This window comes from Cyanistes caeruleus, unplaced genomic scaffold (genome assembly GCF_971803275.1).
Source record: "Cyanistes caeruleus unplaced genomic scaffold, bCyaCae1.hap1.1 HAP1_SCAFFOLD_98, whole genome shotgun sequence".
Lineage (NCBI taxonomy): Eukaryota > Metazoa > Chordata > Aves > Passeriformes > Paridae > Cyanistes > Cyanistes caeruleus.
In genome coordinates, this window is record NW_028255900.1 from 1,109,907 (window position 1) to 1,129,010 (window position 19,104).

The 19,104-nt window shown below is 55.6% G+C and overlaps 2 protein-coding genes across 5 annotated transcripts; one reads left to right on the forward strand and one right to left on the reverse strand.

The window, feature by feature from the left end:
* Positions 1-352: 352 nt before the first annotated feature.
* LOC147646462 (serine/threonine-protein kinase PAK 1-like) lies at positions 353-10,588 on the forward strand. Of its 4 annotated transcripts, none has more exons than XM_086873444.1 (12): positions 379-3,390; positions 3,577-3,690; positions 4,147-4,184; positions 4,594-5,098; positions 5,307-5,370; positions 5,698-5,746; positions 6,762-6,871; positions 7,636-7,753; positions 8,146-8,245; positions 8,664-8,860; positions 9,767-9,904; positions 10,356-10,588. In XM_086873444.1, exons 1-12 carry the CDS (start codon positions 3,162-3,164, stop codon positions 10,443-10,445), a joined length of 1,752 nt encoding a protein of 583 aa, XP_086729570.1. In that variant the 5' UTR covers positions 379-3,161; the 3' UTR covers positions 10,446-10,588. The 4 variants fall into 4 exon arrangements, with proteins under 4 accessions (XP_086729569.1, XP_086729570.1, XP_086729571.1 ...); XM_086873445.1 differs by having other exon boundaries at positions 402-3,390; positions 4,292-5,098; XM_086873446.1 differs by having other exon boundaries at positions 412-3,390; positions 4,306-5,098.
* Positions 10,589-16,364: 5,776 nt separating this feature from the next.
* Positions 16,365-17,547, reverse strand: LOC147646463 (uncharacterized). The gene is made up of 2 exons (XM_086873418.1): positions 17,443-17,547; positions 16,365-17,017 (listed from the first exon to the last, which is right to left on the reverse strand). The coding sequence occupies exons 1-2, from the start codon at positions 17,483-17,485 to the stop codon at positions 16,365-16,367; spliced, it is 696 nt and encodes a 231-aa protein (XP_086729544.1). The 5' UTR covers positions 17,486-17,547.
* Positions 17,548-19,104: the final 1,557 nt, after the last annotated feature.

The window sequence follows — 19,104 nt, forward strand, 5'->3', positions numbered from 1 at the left end:
TCAGCCCAGGGCCAACACGGGCCGGCCACGGCACAAGCCACCCGCCACAGCCCCCTGCCGCCCCCTCCCGGGCCCGCAGCGAGCCCCGAGCCCCCGCAGAACCGAGCGCGGCTCCCACCTGCGATGGCCGGGGCCGCCTCCGAGCTCCGCCGCCGCCTCACCGGGCTCCGGCCGCTGCTGCCGCCGCTGCCGGGCCCGCACAGACGCTCCGGCAATGGCGGCTCTCCTGCCCCACGGCCGCCCTGGGGGCGCCAGCGGGGCCGGGCTTGTCTCCCCTCTGCCCAATCAGCGCGCGCCAGAACCACGAGTGACGGCAGAAGCAGCCAATCGCTGCCAGCGGCGGGCTCTGCACACGGCACAGCCCCGCCCCGCGCTCTCAGGGCCCGCCCCGGGCTGCGTGAGGGGAAAGGCGGGGATGAGGAACAGCCCTGGAACGGGCCCGGCCCGAGCCGCCATTGAGCTCCCAACACAAACAAAGTTCTCCGCACCTCCCGGCCCGCCTTGCCCAGCCCTGGCTGCTGGGTGCCTCCGGCTCAGCGGGAAGCCCTGGAGCCTCATGCACATCTAATTAGGAGCATCAGTGCATCGCTTTGATTTCCCCCAAATAAGGGAACCCCCCCCCCCCCCGCCCCTGTGGCTGAGTGGAGGAGAGGAGAGATTTCTTGCACTAAACTCCCAAAATTACCAAAACCAAACTTAAGTGAACCGGGACCCCCCAGCAGCGCCTCTCTGCCGTCCCAGCTGAAGCCCTCGCTGGCTGCTCCAGGCTGGAGCGGCACACTGGGAGCACTGGGAAGGGGCCCCGGCTCGGGGCGCAGCCCCCGGGGCAGCCCCACGGCCCCCACGGCAGCTCCAAGGCTCCGCCAGCCGGGATGGAACGTGGGACGGGGAGCAGGGGAAGGGACGGGGATACCGGAGGCGAGGGAATACGAGGGACACCGGGGGCACTTCACAAGCATTTAATGCAAAAGATAAAATCATAAGGGAGACAAAAGCAACAGCACCTGTAGCACCATAGCACAGGGCCACACAAGGACATGTCCCACTGCTGTGGGGTGATGCTAGCCCGAGTCCAGGCACCCACCACAGCTGCTCTCTCACTGCCCTCCACAGCCACACAGGGAGAGAAAATTTAACCAAGGGTTCATGAGTTAAGGACCTGGGACTTTCCTCATTAAACAGAGTCATGGGCAAAACAGGAAATATGAATTGAATTTATTGCCAATAAGCTCAGAGCAGGAGAATAAGAAGACCCTTAAAAGCACCGTCCTTCCACCCCTCCCTCCTTCCAACTCTGCATCCTAACCTGGCAGTGCAGGGATACAGGGAATGGAGCCATGGTCAGTTCATCTCCTGGGGCTTTTCCTGCTGTTCAAGGACAGGAGTCGTTCCCCTGCTGCACTCTGGGATCTCTCCCACCAGAGAGGTCTCCAGGAACTTCTCCAACCTGAGTCCATTCCATGGGGAGCAGCCCCCTCACAGTGCTGCAGCGTGGGTCATTCTGCCACGGGGTCAGTCCTTCCAGGACAGGCGGCTCCAGCGGGGGCCCCTCTGTCCACAGGTGTCCCCTGGGGTCACAGCCTCATCTCAGGCATTCCCCTGCTCGGGCATGGGCTTCTCCAGGGGCTGTGGGTGTATCTCTGCATCCCAGTGAATCTCCAGGGGCAGTCAATCTGCAATTCCCATTGTTAGTCTGTGTTCTGATGGATGTTCCTGCCCCTGTGTTCATCCAGGTGCCCACAGGGAGTCAGGAAGATCTGTTTGGTCAAGGTTGAGCTCTGTGAGAAGCTCTTCCCACACTGGGGACACTCATAGGGCCTCTCCCCAGTGTGGATGTGTCGGTGCCTGATGAGGGTGCAGTTTTGTGAAGCCCTTCCCCCAGTCAGGGAAGCAGAAGGGCCTCTCCTCTGTGTGAATCCACTGATGTTTGATGAGACTTGAGCTCATTGGAAATCTCTTCCCACACTCAGGATGCACTGGTGTGCCCCGAGGTTGGAGCTCCAGCTGAAGCTCTTCCCACATTCCAAGCATTTGTGGGGCTTCTCCCTGCCATGAGTTCTCTCCCCCAGCTCTGAGCTCCGGCAGGATCTCCAGACGCTTTCCTGGCACAGGGGGGATCTTTCCTCCTTGCAGCTCCCTGGGCTGGGTTTGCAGCCCCTCCTCATGCAGGATCTCTGGGGATTTTCCTCCTCTTCCTCCATCTGGCCATGGCTTGGGAATGACAAATCCTGGTTTGGGGGGTAACCAAAGTGGGAGTGCCTTGAAGTAGAGGCTCCTCCTGCCTAAGTCCATGTCTCGAGCTCAGCAGGAGTCTTGTGTCCATGAAAATCTCCAAAATATCAAGATTCAGCCTCAAAAAAAGTCTCCCAGGATTTCCCCATCTCTTGTCTTTCCTATTTGGGATTCCAGAGGTTTCCCTTCCCTGGGATGATGGGGGTCCAAGGGCTCCAGGGGTTCCCCCTCCTCTGGGGTCCTCCTTAGCGATGATCCAGGGGCTTTTGGGGGTCCATGGGCTCCCTTCTCCCCTGATCTCTGCTTTGAGATCCCAGGAATCCCAGGAGTCTCTCCTCTCCAGGCTCCCACCTCTCCAAGCTGCCAGGATCCCCCAGCTCTGGGATTGCCCCTCTCTGCTCTCTCCACTCTGGGGGTCCCAGGGGTTCCTCTCCTCTGCTCTCCCAGGGGTCCCCAGGACCAATGTCCTCCCCCAGCCAATACTGGGCAATGGCCACGTGGACCCCAAAGATCCCCCAAGGGGCTCAGCTTTGGGGTCCTGCAAGATCCAAACCTACACACCCAGAGGGAAAAAACCTCCCAGGGATGCCAGACAATATTTGGGGCTCAATTCCACAATCTGCAAGTTCCAAACACACTCCGATAAAAAGACCCTCTCGGTCCCCCTGACAGATTTGGGACCAGCTCCCCCTCCCTGCTCACCTGCAGGATGAGGTGGGGGCGATGGGCCCGTGGCCGGGGGTGCTGTGGACACAGGGGGCACTGGAACCTCCAGCTTCTCCTTCTATTCCTGTTCCTGCTCCTCCTTTTCCTTTCTCCCTCCTCCTGCTCCTCCTCCTTCCTAATCCCACCTCCTCCCCAGTTCCTGCCTTCTGTATATTTACAGTGAAGAACCTTGCTTGTTTTTAGAACTAGAACAAAAATTCCAGATGGAAGAAGCCTTGCTGGTTTTATTCAGCAGTATCAGTGACTACAGGTCGTGTTTGCTCTGGTTTGGTGCTGTCCTCGTTCCTCCTCAGTGCTCAGACTGGGCTATGGGGTGTCCTTGTTTGCTGCATTTTCAGAGTTCCTCTTGGATCCTTTGGGCAATAGGCTGTGCCCTGGGAGGATTCTTTGTGCTCCTTTGTGACACAGGAGAAGCTTCCAGGCGGTTTTTGCGTGAGCGGCTGCTGTGGTGTCACAGGAGCGTTGCCACGTCCCCGTGGTGTTCCCGTTGCTGTGGGACACGGAGGCCTCAGTGTCCAGAGCGGCTCTGGGCGCCTGCTCGTTGCCAGAGGATCCTCCTGCCCGAGGCATTCTCAGCAGCCAGCCCAGCCCCTGACGGGTGTCCTTCGGTGCTTGCAGGGGTACAGTCTGCAGACGTGTGCAGCGCAGCCAAAATGATGCAGCAAGTGGTTGCTGCAGTTGGCACTCTGTTCTCTGTGGCTTATTCGGGGTATTTTTTAACCCACTTGGCACGTAAGTTGAGGTTTTCCCTCGGTGCAGCCTCTGTGGCTTTGGGCTTGCTGTGTGCTTTCTGTTCTTCCACTGGAACAGAGTTGACTCTGTAACCAAATTGCCATGAGGGCAGGGTTGGTTTGGGAGAGCTCCTGCCAGCAGCTGCAGCTGAAAAAGGGGGTGTCTGCAGCCAGCGGGGCGTGCACAGCATTTGCAATGAGGCCTGGGGGGGTTCTGTTCCCTCAAGCGGGGAGTCTGTGGCAGCGGAGCCTGGAACTCCCTCCGTTTGCTGCTCCAGCCAAGAGCTGACACAGCCCAGTATTTTGTGCTGCTCTCTTGCTTGCTGTGTGAAGGGCCTGTGGCTCCTGGAGGGATGCTGTGAAAGCAAAATGCTCTCTCGGGCTTGCCTTGCTCATTTCCCACCACAGGCAGTTTTTTCCTAACAACATCTGGTTCACGTTCCCTCTCCCGTTGCAGGGCACCTCACGCGTGGATCCCGAGCAGCTCCTCCTTCGGTGAGTGGCAAAGGAAGCTTTGGTGTTCAGAATTGTGCAGCAAGTTGTGAGCTCGGCGTGTGGCAGCCAAGTGCCAGCCTGGGAGGCTGAAGGGAAGTTCCTGTCAGTGTCTTTGCAGCAGCAGCAGCAGCAGCAGCAAAGAGATCCCTGGCAGTTTTCTCTGTTTCTGCTGAAGAGCTTTTGAAGAGCTGCAGGACTGGTTTTGCAGGCAGAAGATTGCTTGCTGGCTTTAGCCATGCTGGAATATGGAATTCCCAACAATAAGTGGCAATGTTGGCTTTAGCCCATTGTTAGTTTGAACAGCTCTGAACCCTATTTCTGCTTAGTGCAGCTGGATGTGTAGCTGAGGATAAAGAAGGTGATAACTGAGATAGAACTTCCCGTCCCTCACGCTCCCGTCTGTCCACAGGGCACCAAAGCAGCATCAGCACCTCCTCTGGCTCCCTCTGCTTGCAAAGAGGAGGCCAAAGAGGAGGAAGAGAGCAGTGAACTTCCCGCTGTTCTGGGAGACGAGGGCGAACACCCCGCGGTTTGGGAAAACAACGGCGAGGCTCCCGCGGTGTGTGACAAGGACAGTGGACATCTCCCGGTGGGGGACGAGGACGGTGGATGTCCCCTGGTGTGGGATGAGCATGGCCAAGCTCCCATGGCGTGTGACGAGGATGACAGCAATCTCCCGGTGTGGGATGAGGACAGAGAGCATCCTGTGGCTTGGGAAGAGGAGGGTGAACCAGCAGCATTTTGGGAAGAGGATGAGGAACCTGCACTGCTTTGGGAAGAGGATGAGGAACCTCCCTCTGCTCCTGAAGAGGACACCGAAGCTCCCTGTGCTGCAGGATCCTGGGCTGAACATTCTGACAGCAGCACAGCCCTGCAGCCAGAGGGGAGCGGGGAGTGGAGCCTGATGCAGCTGAGTACGTCTGCTCTGTTCCTGTGTGCCAGAGCAGGGTGCTGTGTGTGTGTCTCAGCATCAGCTGCACCCAGGGTTGCTCTGCAGCTGAATGGCACAGGGTCATTTATTGTCCTTCCCCAGCTGAGAGCAAGGGGCTCCCGGCCCCAGGGAGTGGGGCTGCATTCTGGCTCTCATCTGAGAGGGAGCATCTTCCCCCTGGTTTCTTTCAGGGAACACCGTGAGCGTGGGGGAGCCTGCCGAGAAATACCTGGAACTGGAGCAGATTGGCCAAGGGTAAGTGCAAGGCAGTTACTTCTGCACAAGCAGGGCCCAGGTATTTTGCTGGTGCAGGATCCAGTGAAAAGTCAGGAGAGCTCCAAACCCCTTCAGACACTGGGGTACGATGCTGCTGCCTCTCAGTGCTGATCAGAATTGATAACTGTTTTCTCTTGCACACCTTGCATGGCAGAGGGCTGGTGGCTGCTGTGCTGTTGTTTGAAGGGAGGATGCACTCGGGTGTTTTGTGAACGCTGCAGGCAGCAGAGATCTCCTGTCTGGGCTGGCTTTCACTGCCAGGGCCTAAAGCGCTGCTTCTTTCTTCTCTGCTGTTTTTGTCTCCAGGGCTTTTGGAACCGTTTCCAAAGGACTCGACAGGGCCACGGGAGGAGAGGTCAGTGTCAACACGCCCGGCACGTCTGGCAGCTCTCGAAGGCTTTCCCCTCTGCTGGGAGCTGTGGCTGGAGCTGTGGAGCCCAGCAGAGCTTTCCTGCACAGGCTGCTCCTCTGAAGGCAGAGCAGGGTCAGCCTGCAGAGCACAGCTGGGACAGACTTGGTCCTTCTCAAGTGCCCAAAGGAAGGCAAGGAGGGCAGCGGTGTCTGTCAGAGCAGGACACGCTGGCCTGGTCTTCATGTCTAAAAGTGTGAATGCATCAGCTGGTGGAGGCTGAGGCCCAATTTACCTTCATCCCAGCCTCGGACAGGAACACTGTTTATCAATTTTATCATCCTGAGTTTCATCAGGATACCATACCTCAAGGCCTAATTAAGGAGAGATCCTGCTTGGGCTCAGTTTGGGGTTTTAGTCCTAGTGCAGCTGTTCCCACAGAGCCAGGGAGAGAAATGAGAAGATGGATGTGCAGAGCAAAGCTCTCTCCTAAACCCTGCAGCTGTGTTTGGGTCTGGTGTCAGTGGCAGCTGGGACAGGGATTATCTGAGCAATGGATGTGCACGTTTGCTTTGTTGTGCTATCCCAAACAGGGCAGGGACATTTGAAATCATGGCCAAATGCCATAGAATTGCTAAAGGGTTCCTGGCTGTTTTGCTCTGTGTGCACAGAAACAGAATTACCTCCTGCTTGCAAAATGTGTTGGAATAATAATCCTAAGAGTGCTGAGGCCATTTGAGAAGACTGTAGGTGCAGAGAATGTTGTTAGAGCTTGGAGGCTGACAGCTGAGGGAGCATTTCTGCAGAGCTTACAGAGCCAAATGTCTCTGGCCATGAGTCCTGTAACAGCCCCAGCGAGCAGAGCAATGGGCTGTGGGAATGGCACTTGCTGAGCTCTGGTGTCCCATCCCAAGGCAGTTTGGCACAGCCCAGCTCGCTCGCTCCAAGAAGACTCGCTCCGTGTTTGCTGTGGCCTCCTGCCACAGACTGCTCCAGTTAAAGGTCTGCAATGTCCCTTCAGGTGGCCATCAAGAAAATGAGTCTCAGAGGGCACAACAGGGAACGAGCTGTGAATGAGGTCGTGGTCCTGAAGGACAAGAAGAACCCCAACATTGTCAACTCTCTGGACAGGTGAGTGCTTCAGGTCTTCTCCCGTGCACGGGCCCTGCGTTCATCTTTCCTGGCATCCCCAGTCTGTAGCCTGTTCTGAAAATGCCTGACCCGGCCATATCTTCCCAGAACAACAGCCTGGCACTTCACTCCTTCCATGTGCTTTTGTTGCTTTGCTTTGCCTTTTTCTTCAAGTTGACCCCATTTGCTGTGTTTTACAGCAAGGGCTGATAAAACCTGGTAGAAATTATTTTCCTTGGCTTCTTCTTCCCAGCCCTTTCCCATGCTGCAGGTGCCAGGAAAACCAGGTTCTTGTTTCCAGAAATGCCTCATTTGCCCATTTTTCAATGGCCTTGCCTATTTCTGAAGGGACTTTGTGCAAGGTTTTCCAAGCATTTGTCTGCTTTTGCCCCAAGTGCTGCACGGCCTCCTCCCCTGGATAACTCTGGAAGTTGTGTTGCCTTGTTCCGGAGGGAATGGTGGAACTGATGAGTTCAGATGCTGAAGCAGCTGGGGACAAGTGTTGTGGTTCCACATTGAGCTGGGCTGTTGCTAAAGTGCATTTTTCACCTGCTTGCCATCTAAGGCCTCTCCTTTCTCCCGGGTGCCTCCTTCTCCTTTAGCCTGGGCAGATTCCAAGGCCTGTGCAGCCTGGCAGGAATGTCTCTCCATCTGATTCTGTCCTCACTGACAAGTGACCTGGGAACAAAACTCCACTCTGGGCTTTTCCCTGGGGGAATTGAGCAATGCACATTCATCTCTGTGCCATTGTTCTCCTCTTCCAGCTTCCTTGTTGATGGAGATCTCTGGCTGGTGATGGAATACATGGATGGAGGAACTTTGCAGGACGTTGTCAGACAGACACGCATGGCTGAAGGAGAGATGGCAGCTGTCAGTCAGGAGGTGAGGGATCCTGCTTGTGCTTCCCATGGCTGGGACACCATGGTCCTTCCAAAGAGGCTGTGAGAGCAGAGTGGCTCCATGCTCAGGCCTTTGTTTCTGTGTTGTTTTTATGAGCTGGAGAGGAAAAAGCCTCTGAAGTGAATGGCCTGCAAATATCACTGCATTTCTACTCTGTTCTTGTGTTCTTTCCTGCTGTTGTGGTACTCTCTGTCTTTTTTGGATCTGATTTCCTGGTCTCAGCTTTGCCTTGAACCTTTTGCTTGGAGCCTGTCTGCGCTGCACTCCTGGGCTGTCACAGCAAAGTTGCTGCTGGCAGAATTCTAAACTGTCCTTTCTTGTATGATATATTCCAGCCTCTGATTTTTTCCCTTGTGTTTCTTGTTGTCTCTCAGTGTCTGCAGGGCCTGGATTTCCTCCATTCCATCCGGGTGATCCACAGAGATCTGAAGAGCTCCAACATCCTTCTGGGAATAGACGGCTCTGTCAAGCTGGGTGGGTGTTCCTGGCCAGGCACGGCGCTCCCGGGGTGCGGCTGTGGGGCTGCTTCCCAGTGAGGGCCAGAGCCCCACAAGTGCTGCTGGTGGCACTGCCCGGCCCCTGCTGCCAGCTGAGAGCGGCTGCCCCGTGCAGAGAGCTCAGGAGAGGAGCAGGCTGTCAGGAGTGCCTTTGCTCTGGGTATGGCCCTCCCAGAGGGGCAGGAGTTGCAATCTTAAGCTTCAAAGGAAATCAGTAAAGCCAAGCATGAAAGCTGAGGGCTTCTTTAAGGGTCCAGTTCCATCTTTCCTTGGCTACAGCCCTGAGCACTTTTCCAGCTGGATTCAGCACTGCATTCCCAGACTGAGAGTGGGGAATCTTTGTGCTTGGTTTCCTCCTTGCAGCTGCCTTTGACAGTGCTTGTTTCTGTCCTCAGCTGATTTTGGCCTCTGCGCTCAGCTCAGCCCTGAGCAGGACCAGTGCAGCTCCATGGTGGGCACTGCTCACTGGATGGCCCCAGAAGTTGTGACCAGTTCTCCTTACGGCCCCAAGGTGGACATCTGGTCCTTTGGCATTGTGACCATCGAGATGGTGGAAGGAGAACCTCCTTACTTCCAGCAAACGGGGGCCATGGTAAGAGGCAAATTCTCCAGGCTTTGCAGAGGCCTGTGAGCACAGGGTGACCCTGCACTGGGAGGAGCAGCTGGAGGTTTCTGCACATCGCAAAGGGAATTCCCACAGCACCTGAGCCTGAACACAGACAAATGTTCTGCAGCCTCCAGCAACAATTTGCTTTGGCATTTAAGTTGTTGCAGCTCTTGTGAGGATGACCCAAATACATGAAGCAAGTGCATCAGCTCTAATGTTGTCTTGTAGAAAACCCCAAACCAGCCCCAACACCCACACCCAAACCCAACAAGTTTTCTGAAGGAGTTTCTAAAAGAGGTTTTGTAGGATGAACTCTCCCTGGCTCTTCTCACTGGGAAACTATACTGAAACATGAAGATGATTGTTTAACATCCCCACAGTCTAACACATTTATTTCCTAGTCCAAGCTACTTTCTCTGTGTCACCAAGGCTGAGCTTTCAGCCACACAAACCTGCTGTTCCTTGCCTGGCAGTTTCTGGCATGGGGCAACAGGAATGCTTTTCCTTGAGTGTCAGTGGCACTGCAGAGATGCATTTGATGTAAGAATCCCTTGAAATAACACAGGCAGACCACACTAACTCTTGAAAATGGCCTGTAAAGCTGGTGTCTGTATTTGGAGAAGCAAAATGGGCTATTTCTGATGGAGGTTCCTACTGACAAAGTCAGCCAATGCAGTCGGCTCTGAAGGCAAGATCATTTGGATGTTGCAATGGCTGTGGCTGCAGCAGGGTTTGGGTTTTTTGGCTGGCCCAGAAGAATGAGCTGTGAGCAGCAGCATCTGTGCCAGGGAGGAAAGTGCCCGGGGAGCTGGGGCAGAGAAAGCGGGCTGGATGTGAGCACGTGTGGGTGTGGAGGAAGCTGTCAGAGCGCTGTGTTTGCTTTTCCTGCAGGCCCGCGCTCTGATCCGGCAGAACGGGAGCCCGCAGCTGCAGGAGCCCAGGCGCCTGTCGGCTCTGCTGCGGGACTTCCTCGAGTGCAGCCTGGAGCCGGACGAGGAGCGGCGCTTCTCTGCCCAGGAGCTGCTGCAGGTGAATGCCAAGCGGCTGCGGGGGAAACGGCAGCGCCAGGGAGGGCTTTCCTTGTGGGGCCCCCTCCCATCATCTCCAGTCCCGCTGCTTTTCACACGCAAAGCCAGCAGAATCCTCGCCTGCTTTGGCTTGGCAGGCTCCTGTCGAGCTCATCTGGAGCTGGTGCCCCGCCACGAGCGGGGACATCTTCAAGCACATCAGGTGGCTCAGAGCCCTGCCTGACCTGAGCCTGGATGTTTCCAGGGAGGAGCCACCTCCCACATCTCTGGGCTCCCTCTCTCAGTGTTTCCCCACTCTCCTGCTACAGCAATTCTTCTTTACATCTAATCTGAGCCTGCTTCCCTCTCTTGACTTTCAAACCATTCCCCTTTGTCCTGTTGCAACAGAGCCTGTGAGGAACTTGAGTCTGGAAAGTAACAGTTCATTTCTTTCTTTTTTATCCCTTGGGCAGCACCCATTTTTGTCATCAGCCAAGCCTCTCTCCAGCCTGACCCCTCTGATCACTGCAGCAAAGCAACTGAGGGAGCAGCGGAGAAGATGAAGCACAGGAGGCCAACTTTTCATTATAGTAGTTAGGACAAGTTATGTTAGTTATGTTAGTTAACACTGTTAGTTAGTTAGAGTAGGTTAGGACAGCCTGTTTGTTATGGCAGTTATTTGAATAAAATCCCTGTTAAACCTCAATCCCTTGAGGTGTCCTGTCCTTCTCCTGCTGTGACTCAGCTGCCCGGAGCACTGCGAGGGGAGAGCGGGCCCAGCCTCGCCCAGAGCTGAGCCCCAGCAGAGCCTGGCAGAGCCCAGAGCAGCCTCGGCATCTGCAGAGTCAGCCTGGAAGGAGGCGCTTGGAGCCTTCTGGGCTGCAGCCGGCTCTTGCTTACAAACTGTGTGCGCTGGAAAATGCCTCTGGTTCTGCAGGAGGGCAGAAGGGGCCCGGGGAAGGCCCAAGTGCTCCATGCAAGGGAAAAACCTGCCCTGTGTTTGTGATAAAGAACTATGTTGTTGTTGCCCTTTGCTATTATGTGCTGGCTTTTGCAAATTATTATAATCAGAACGATTTTGATATAGCACAGTTTGTAATCACTTTTAACTGCTTTTGATATAGTAGTGTTATAAATGACTTTCAAATTTCCAAACAATCAAATTTAATTAATTGATAACATAGCTTAATAAATTGGATACAAAATAATAAAAGAATAGAATTTAGTAAAAGAATACAATTTAGTAAAAAAGAGATACAATTTAGTAGATATATTCAGATAGATATTTTTATATATATATATATATATATATATATATATATATATATATATATATGTGAATATAATTGGCCAGTGGTTACAAATGCTTAAGGCATAAGTAAAACTGATGGGGTGTAGGGGGGACGCTTCTCACCTCACCTCACCTCACGTACGAAACAAAGCACTTCAAGCTAAACTTATATACTGTATGCTTATACATATTCATTAATGTTTCCCATAAGTTTCCTCCTTTTTCTGATTTTACTGACCATTTATTTTCTAAACTACATCCTGTACCTTAATTTTGACATGTAACATCTGCAAAGGGGTGCATCTGCTTTATAACACTGATTCTTGATCGTTTCTAATGATAACTTTAGTAACAGTTGCAATTTAAGTAGCACGAATCAATTCCATTTATTACACTGGGAATGGGGAACCCCTGCACTTCCATTTCCGGGCAAACCCCCCTTCCTGGGCACAGAGACCCCCTTGAACTTTCATTTCGGGGCACTGGGAACCCTGGAACTCCCTTACCCACCCCCAAAAACCCCTGCACCCCCTTATCTGGAACCTGGAATCCCCTGAACACCCATTCTCGGGAATGGAAACCTCCCAGAACCCCCATTCCTGGGCACCAGAACCCCCCTGAACCTCCATTTTCAGGCACTGGGACCCCTTGAACCCCAGAACAGAGGAAGGGATCCCCCTGAACTCCCATTCCGCTGCAGCAGGACCCCCGTGCACCCCTGTATCCAGGACTGGAACCCTCCCAAACCCCCCATCCTCACACCCTGGGACCCCCCTGCAGCCGAGCCAGGCTGTTACCCCCCTGCTTTGTTGGTTTAACCCAAAGTTATCTCCTCCCCTGCCCTGCCCATCATTGTATCCCAACCCCTTTTTCCAGCACCTTCCCTATCAATCTTGTCCACCCTGCCCCTTGTTCCCAAATGTCCCCTGTCAATCCTGCCTTATGCCAACCCCCTGCTTGGACGTCCCCTTTGGAAATCCCCTAATCCACAGCACCCCATTGGTCCATGTGTCCTATTCCCCTCCCCAGGATATCCCTCACTGGTTGAAGTTTTGTATCCACCCCTGGGCCCTCCCCATATATAAATTGCTGTACACTTGTGTTCTGTGTCTTTTGTCCCTGGACCCTTGGGCGGTTAAACCTTTCCCTGAACCCCAATATAAAAGACCTTCCCCCCATTCTTGCCTCCACACTGTGTCTGACAGCTGTTAAGTGCTGTAGAGCATTGCTCTAAGCCACACCTCGGGTCATCCTGCTCCTGAGGTGTGTTCCAGTCCCAGCGTGGAGCTGAGGAAGAGCTGACCGGCCTTGGCACCATTTCACACCCAGCTGATCCCAGTGTGTCCCCCTCTCTCCCAGTGCCCTCCAGCGTGTCCATCTCGCTGGTGCCCTTGAGCTGGAGCCAGCAGCTCCTGGTGCTGCTGGAAACCGCCCCCGGCAATGCGGGCTCAGCTCCAGCTGCCAGGTGGAGCACGGCAGCCTGGAGCACCCCCTGAGCCGGCACTGGGGCACGGCCCGGCCCCCACAGCGCCGGGGGCAGCGGGGGAGGCAGTAGAGGGGCTGGGAGGGGGACTGGGGTGTGCTGGGAGTATGGATGTTAACTATGAGCAAAAGTAGGGAGCGCAGTGCCTGTAGAATAGCAGGCTGCATAACTTCCTCAGTCCCACCTGAGAAAGTGGCCTGGGAAATCATGGGGAGGAATTAAAACAATCCTCAGAGACAGAAGACAGCCTTGCAGGTGCTGTTTGTCAGTTTCGTGTTTTCTTGCAAGAGAAGGTCGAGGGGTGGTGTACCCCACTGACCAATGATGGTGATGTGTTAGTTCACTGACCAATAAGTTTTACCTTTCTGTACTTTCATGTATCGGTCTATAAAAAAAGATCTGAGGTAATAAACCTTAAGAGCTCTCCTGTTCAACTCACAAGAGAGTCTGTGTTGTTCTTCTCACCGTTCCCAATAGAGCGACACTGGGAGTAACTGGGAGGGAGTTTGAGATAGACTGATTTAAACTGGGAGAGGGGTTTGTGGGCCAAGAATGGCTGAGAAGGGGATTAAAGGTTATTGGGGAGGGTGGGATGGGGTTCTGGGGGTCCTGGTGGAAACTGGGAGGGAGTTTAGGGGTGCTGGGTGTCACTGGGAGGGATTTGAGTGAGCCTGGAGGGACTGGAAGGAGATTGGGGATTGGAAAGCAGGGATTGGGATGAGGTTCATTGCACTGGGAAGAGACTGAGAGGGTTCCTGATGAGTCCTGGTGGGGCTGGGAAGGAACTGGGAGGGGGTCCTGGGGCTCCTGTGGTGGTGAGGGGCAACTGGGAGGGGGCTGTGGGATCCTGATAGGGACAGGAGGGGCTTTGGTGGATCCTGGGGAGGCTGGGAAGGGACTGGGAGGATGTTTCAGAGGTCCTGGTGGGGTGGGTGAGAGTGGAAGGGTGCTTGGAAGGGCTTGGGGTGTCTGTGAGAGGTTTTAGGGGGGATCCCGACCCCTGCAGACTTCCCAGAGATGCTGCTGTACACTGCCCGCAGCAAGATGCTGATATGGATCGAGGGCTCCATGTTGGGCTTCGTCTTCCTGGCACTGGGGCTCAGCTTCTGCCTGCACAAGAAGGTGACGCGGGGTCCTGGGGGTCATATCCTCCCTCTCCCGGAACGTGTGTGCTCCCCCAGGGCCCCCAGCCCAGTGTCACCCCCTTTTCTCTGCCCACAGAGCTCCTGAGCTGCTGGCAGCCACAGCCCCTCCCCATGGCTTCAGGCCCAGCCAGCACCCCCCACTCCATCCCTGGGCTGATTTTGGAGGGGTCGTGTGCCCCCCCAGCCCTGCTGTGACTCTGCCCTTGCCCGGCTGCTCCCAGTGTTCCCAGTAAAGCTTCCCAGTTCGCCCCTGTCCCATTTATGGGGGGCAGTGGGGAGGGACTTGGGGAGACCCCGCGGGGAGACCCTGTCAGGGACAGATGCTGCCCCAGGTTGGATCAGGACCCCCGTGTGTCCCCCTGATCTGTCACGCTGTTCTGGGGACTCCTTGGGAGACACCAAACTCCAGCATGGCACCCAGCAAACCCTAAAAAGGGCTGGGACCCCTGAAGCGACCAGGGAAATTTGGGGAGGGGGCACATGGGTGGTACCTGGACCATGCCAAGAGCCCAGTGCTGCCCCAGCCCAACCTGCCCCGGCTCCATCCTGGCTCCTCCTGTGGGATGTGAAGGAATTGGAAAAATGGGGATCCAAGGCTGGGCGCTGGGCTCAGGGGAGCAGAAGAGATGGAGGAGGAGGAGGAGGGCAGAGGAAGTAGCGGGAGAAGGGCTGGAGAGGAGAAGGAGGCAGGATGAAGAAGAAGGAGGAGTGAGACTAATCCAAACCCAATATGGAGCTCCCATGCGCCCCTTGTCCTCTGCACTTCCACCCCTGCCCCACTGCCGCCCAATCCATCACCCCACCCCTCTGCTTGGTTTTGGGAGTTCCAGGTCCCTCCTGCTCTGAGCCTCCCATCCCCCACTTCACTCAATTCTGGCAGCTCCTGGCAGCCTTTTCCTGGGCAGAATCCCAGAGTTTGGGAATTTTGAGGTGCAGTTCTGGAGGAACGCCGCGGTGGTGTCGATGGCAGGGGTGCCACAACTACCCTGAAGAAGCTGTCCTGAAAAGGACTGTCCAGGGGCACAGGCACGTCCTCTGCCCAGTGAGTGGTCTCAGCTCAGCAGCAGCGTGCAGGCGACAGGGAGAGGCTAGGGAGCTGTATGACATTTCAGCAAGAAACAGCCTTTATTATAGCAGGGCCCTCAGTGAAGAGAGCCAGTGACAGCAGCTGCCTGAACTGGGGAAAAACCTGGGGTTGATATAGGGAAGGAGAGGGGCGGGGAAAACTGGGATACATGTATCAGGGTGGATTGACAGGGAGGAAAACCGATGGGGTGTAACAAATTAACATGTTCAACTCAAAGGCCTCTGGGAGTGACACTTTTTCTCTCCATGAGAGCAAAGTGTCTCACCTAGGGAGAAGCTCTCCAGGGGAGAGCAAAAATCTCTGAGCTGGCAGGTTCTTTGGGCTCCACAGAGGAAGACAGCGCTATCTGCTGTGGCCTCTCAGCTGCCCCCCACACCCTGGGGGTGCTGGGATTTCCCTCCTGGGCACAAGGACGTTCATTCCCTTCCAGGAGCCCAATGCCCGGCTGGGGCTCCAGGCCAGGGGGTCCTTGAGCAGCTGCCCCAGAACCTCTGCCAGGGGCTCCCAGCGCAGCCACAGCTGCTCGGCCTGGGCTCCCCAAAGCCCTCAGCAAGCCCCAAGTCCCTGCCAGGAACCCTCAACTCCCTCAAACCCATCATCCCCCACAGCCCCTGCAAGTTCCCCCCATGGCAGTGCCCATGGCCATGTCCCCACACGTCACTGGCCATGTCCCACCATGTCCTCACCCATGGCTGTGTCCCCACCATGTTTCCACCCCTGGCATTGTCCTCCACGTCTCCATCTGTGCCCGTGTCCCCCCATGTCCCCATGAATGGCCATGTCCATGTGTCACCATGTCACTCTCCATGTCCCACCATGTCTATGTCCCTCAATGTTCTCACCCGTGTCTTAATTCAATGTCTTTATTTTTACCACAAAATTAGATATTTTAAAGGAAAGAAGAGAAATGAAAAGCAAATCACGGCCAAAACAAAAGGATTTCTTTCTGCTGACTGAGCATCCCTGTGATTGAGTGGGAGGGAAGAAGCTTTTTTGGAGAGGTTTCCACCCCACTGTCTCCAAAACCTTGATCTTTGCCCCACTTCATCACCATTTGGCTGAGGAAGACACCCTTGGGCAATAGGAAATCAAAATTGTGAATTCAGTGAGGTTGGAAAAGACCTCCAAGACCATCCAGTTATTCCTCGATGCCACCAGAAGATAAGATTGAATGCAAAAGATTTTCTGGGATTGAAAGTCAACAAATCCACTCCCTCCAAGGAATTCCCATTGCTGGTCTGTGTCCCAATGGATGTTCCCGCCCCGGTGTTCATCCAGGTGCCCACAGGGAGCCAGGAAGATGTGGAGCCTCCCAGCCAGGTGTCTTCCCAACACACATCACCAGGACCACGGATCACCAGGGCTCTGCCCAACGGGGGTCACTGGGGATCATCCAACGCCCATCCTCCCATGGGGGATGGAGCTGGAGCAGCGCACGAAGCTCTTCCCGCACTCGGGGCACTCGCAGGGCTTCCCTTACTGGTGCCTCCGTTGGTGTTGGGTCAAGTGAGCGCTCTGTGAGAAGCTCTTCCCACACTGGGGACACTCGTAGGGCCTCTCCCCAGTGTGGATGCGCTGGTGCCTGACAAGGTTGGAGTTGCGGTTGAAGCTCATCCCGCAGTCGGGGCAGCGGAAGGGCCTCTTGTCTGTGTGTGTTTTCTGATGCCTGAGGAGATTTGACCTGGTCTGAAATCCTTTCCCACACTCGGGACACTCGTAGGGCCGTTCCCCTGTGTGCTGGCACATGTGGGGGATGAGATGGGAGGTGCAGTTGAAGCTCTTCCCACATTCCAAGCACTTGTAGGGCCATTGCCCCGTGTGTACTTGGTGGTGGATGAAGAGGTGGGAGGTGTGGCTGAAGCTCTTCCCACATTCCAAGCACCTGTAGGGCTTCTCCCCGGCATGAAGCTGCTCATGGACCACCAGGTTGGATCTCTGGATGAAGCCAAGGGGGGGTCTTTTCTCCTCAGAGCAGCCTGGGATGGGTTTGGAGCCCCTCCCTGTGGGGGATCCCTTTGGCATTTCCTCCCCATTGGATTCCTGCCCCTTGGAGCTGCTCAAAACGGCCTCGTCCACGAGGTTCTGCTGCGGGGATTTGTCCTCCCTGGTCTCCCTCTGCAGCTCAGTGCCTGGGGGAGGAAGGACAAGGGGAGGAAGGGACAAGGAAAGGAAGGAGTGAGGAAGGAAGAAGGGAAGAACAAGGAGAAGAAGGAGGGTAGAGAAGGATGAAGGAGAGGAAGGGACAGTAAGAAAAAAGGGAAAAAGAAAGGGATCAAGAAGGTACAGAAACAAGAAGAGGAAAGACAAGGGGAGGGAGGGAGGGAGGGAGGGAGGGAGGGAGGGAGGGAGGGAGGGAGGGAGGGAGGGAGGGAGGGAGGGAGGGAGGGAGGGAGGGAGGATTTGTCTCCAAGCCACAGGGAAGGGGAAGGAGCTCTGCCCAGTCTGTCCCTGGTAGGACGGCATCTGCAGCAGGGTTGTCCTTCAGCCGGGGGCCATCCTGGGCTGGGAGATGGAGCAGAAGAGAGGGGGAAAGGGGCAGTGACTTCCTCCTCACCTGCCTGGGGGTCCCAGAGCATCTTCCTCTCTGCCTCCTCCATTTGTCTAATGCTTGGGCATGAGAAGTCTGGTTTGGGGGGAAAAAAAGGGGTGACCACCTAGGATTCAGGGTTCCTCCTGCCCAAGTCCATCTCTGGAAGTCATCAGCCATGAAAATCTCCAAAGCATCAGGACTGAGAGGAAAAATCCCTCCCTGCGGTTTCCCTTCCCTGGGGTCCCCACTTTGGTGTCCCAGGGCTTCCCCCTCTGCAGGCTCATCCCTTCTCCGGGCTGCCCCTTCTCCAGGCTCCCCTCACTCCCGGCTCTCGGGGTCCCCCCTTTCCAGGCCCCCATTTCAGGCTCCGGGGCTCCCGGGGCTCCCCCCTTTTCGCTGCTCCCCTCCCCCTGCCGGTACCGGGCATCTCAGCTCAGCTTTGGAGTCCTGCAAGATCCAGACATCGCTCTGCCCGGCCCGGCCCCAGAAAAAGAAACAGGGGTCCCCAAAGCTACTTCGAGTGCGCTCCAAATATCCCTTCCCCTGCAAACAAATCCTGCCAGGACGGCCCAAGAGCTTCGGGGCGAGGTTCCCGTCCCCGGTGAGCTGCGGGCTGCGGGGCCCGATGCTCCCGGCGCGAAGGGGCTGCAGATCCAGAGAGCGATGGACGCACGTGGGTGATTTGCCGAATAAAAGGAACTCTATAACTCACAGAGTAGTTATAAGAGCAGGTATGAATTTATTCAGTGCTGAGGTGCATGGGGAATATCTCCTCCAAAAAGCATGCACACCTTTTTGATTGGGTTTTCCCTTTTTATCCTTTACAGAGCAGGTTTACACGATACGGCTAATACATATTAATTTCCTAACCCCGCCTGTCTTCACTTCATATTAAAATTAGCCCTGTGCCCCTTTCAGTCCTTTGGCCGCTTTTTTTTGGGGGAGTGGGACTTCAAATCCGTTTCCTCCGGCTTAGGGTCCAGGAATCTCCTTTATCCTGTGGTGCCTTTGTCTTTGCATCTTGTTTGTGTATTCCAGCTCCTTATCTTATCTTGCAGTCTGACTCTTTTTCCTGTTCTTGTGGATTAGGGTGTCAGGGTCTGGTTTTTGTCAGACACCCCTTTTAAACATTTCTTCTTAATTCTTAATTTCTTTGTTTCATGGGGCCTCCTCTGCTGCTCCTCTTGCAGTTCCTGCTCCTCCTCTACCCCTCCTCTTCCTCCCGCTCCTCCGCTTTCCCCTCCTTGCCCTCCTCCTCCTCCATCTCTCGGCTGCTGGCGAGGAGCTCTGGGGTGAGCGGAGCGGGGCCGGGAGCCGGTGGGAAAGGGCTGGGAGAGGGGGATGAGGGGAGCTGGGCCAGGGGGAGAGGGGTTCTCAAGGAGGGGCTGCCAGTTAAGGCCAGGAGCCCCAAATCCCCTCCGTGTCCTGCCAGCCCCTGCCCCCGGCGCTGTGGGGGCCGGGCCGTGCCCCAGTGCCGGCTCAGGGGGTGCTCCAGGCTGCCGTGCTCCACCTGGCAGCTGGAGCTGAGCCCGCATTGCCGGGGGCGGTTTCCAGCAGCACCAGGAGCTGCTGGCTCCAGTCCCCGCTGGGGAGCACGGCAGTGGCCAGCACGTGGCCCGAGAGCTGCTGCTGGCCCTGGGAGCAGCTCAGCTGGATGTGGGCAGGGGAGAAATCCATCAGGGAGCA

Bases quoted from the DNA above. Each gene is read 5' to 3' on its own strand.
- LOC147646462 (XM_086873443.1), top strand. From the start codon at position 3,162: ATGGAAGAAGCCTTGCTGGTTTTATTCAGCAGTATCAGTGACTACAGG. The intron at 4,185-4,593 runs GTGAGTGGCAAA...GTCTGTCCACAG, and splicing joins CCCGAGCAGCTCCTCCTTCG to GGCACCAAAGCAGCATCAGC. The intron at 8,861-9,766 runs GTAAGAGGCAAA...CTTTTCCTGCAG, and splicing joins TCCAGCAAACGGGGGCCATG to GCCCGCGCTCTGATCCGGCA.
- LOC147646463 (XM_086873418.1), bottom strand. From the start codon at position 17,485: ATGGAGGAGGCAGAGAGGAAGATGCTCTGGGACCCCCAGGCAG. The intron at 17,018-17,442 runs GTGAGGAGGAAG...TTCCTCCCCCAG, and splicing joins GCTCTGGGACCCCCAGGCAG to GCACTGAGCTGCAGAGGGAG.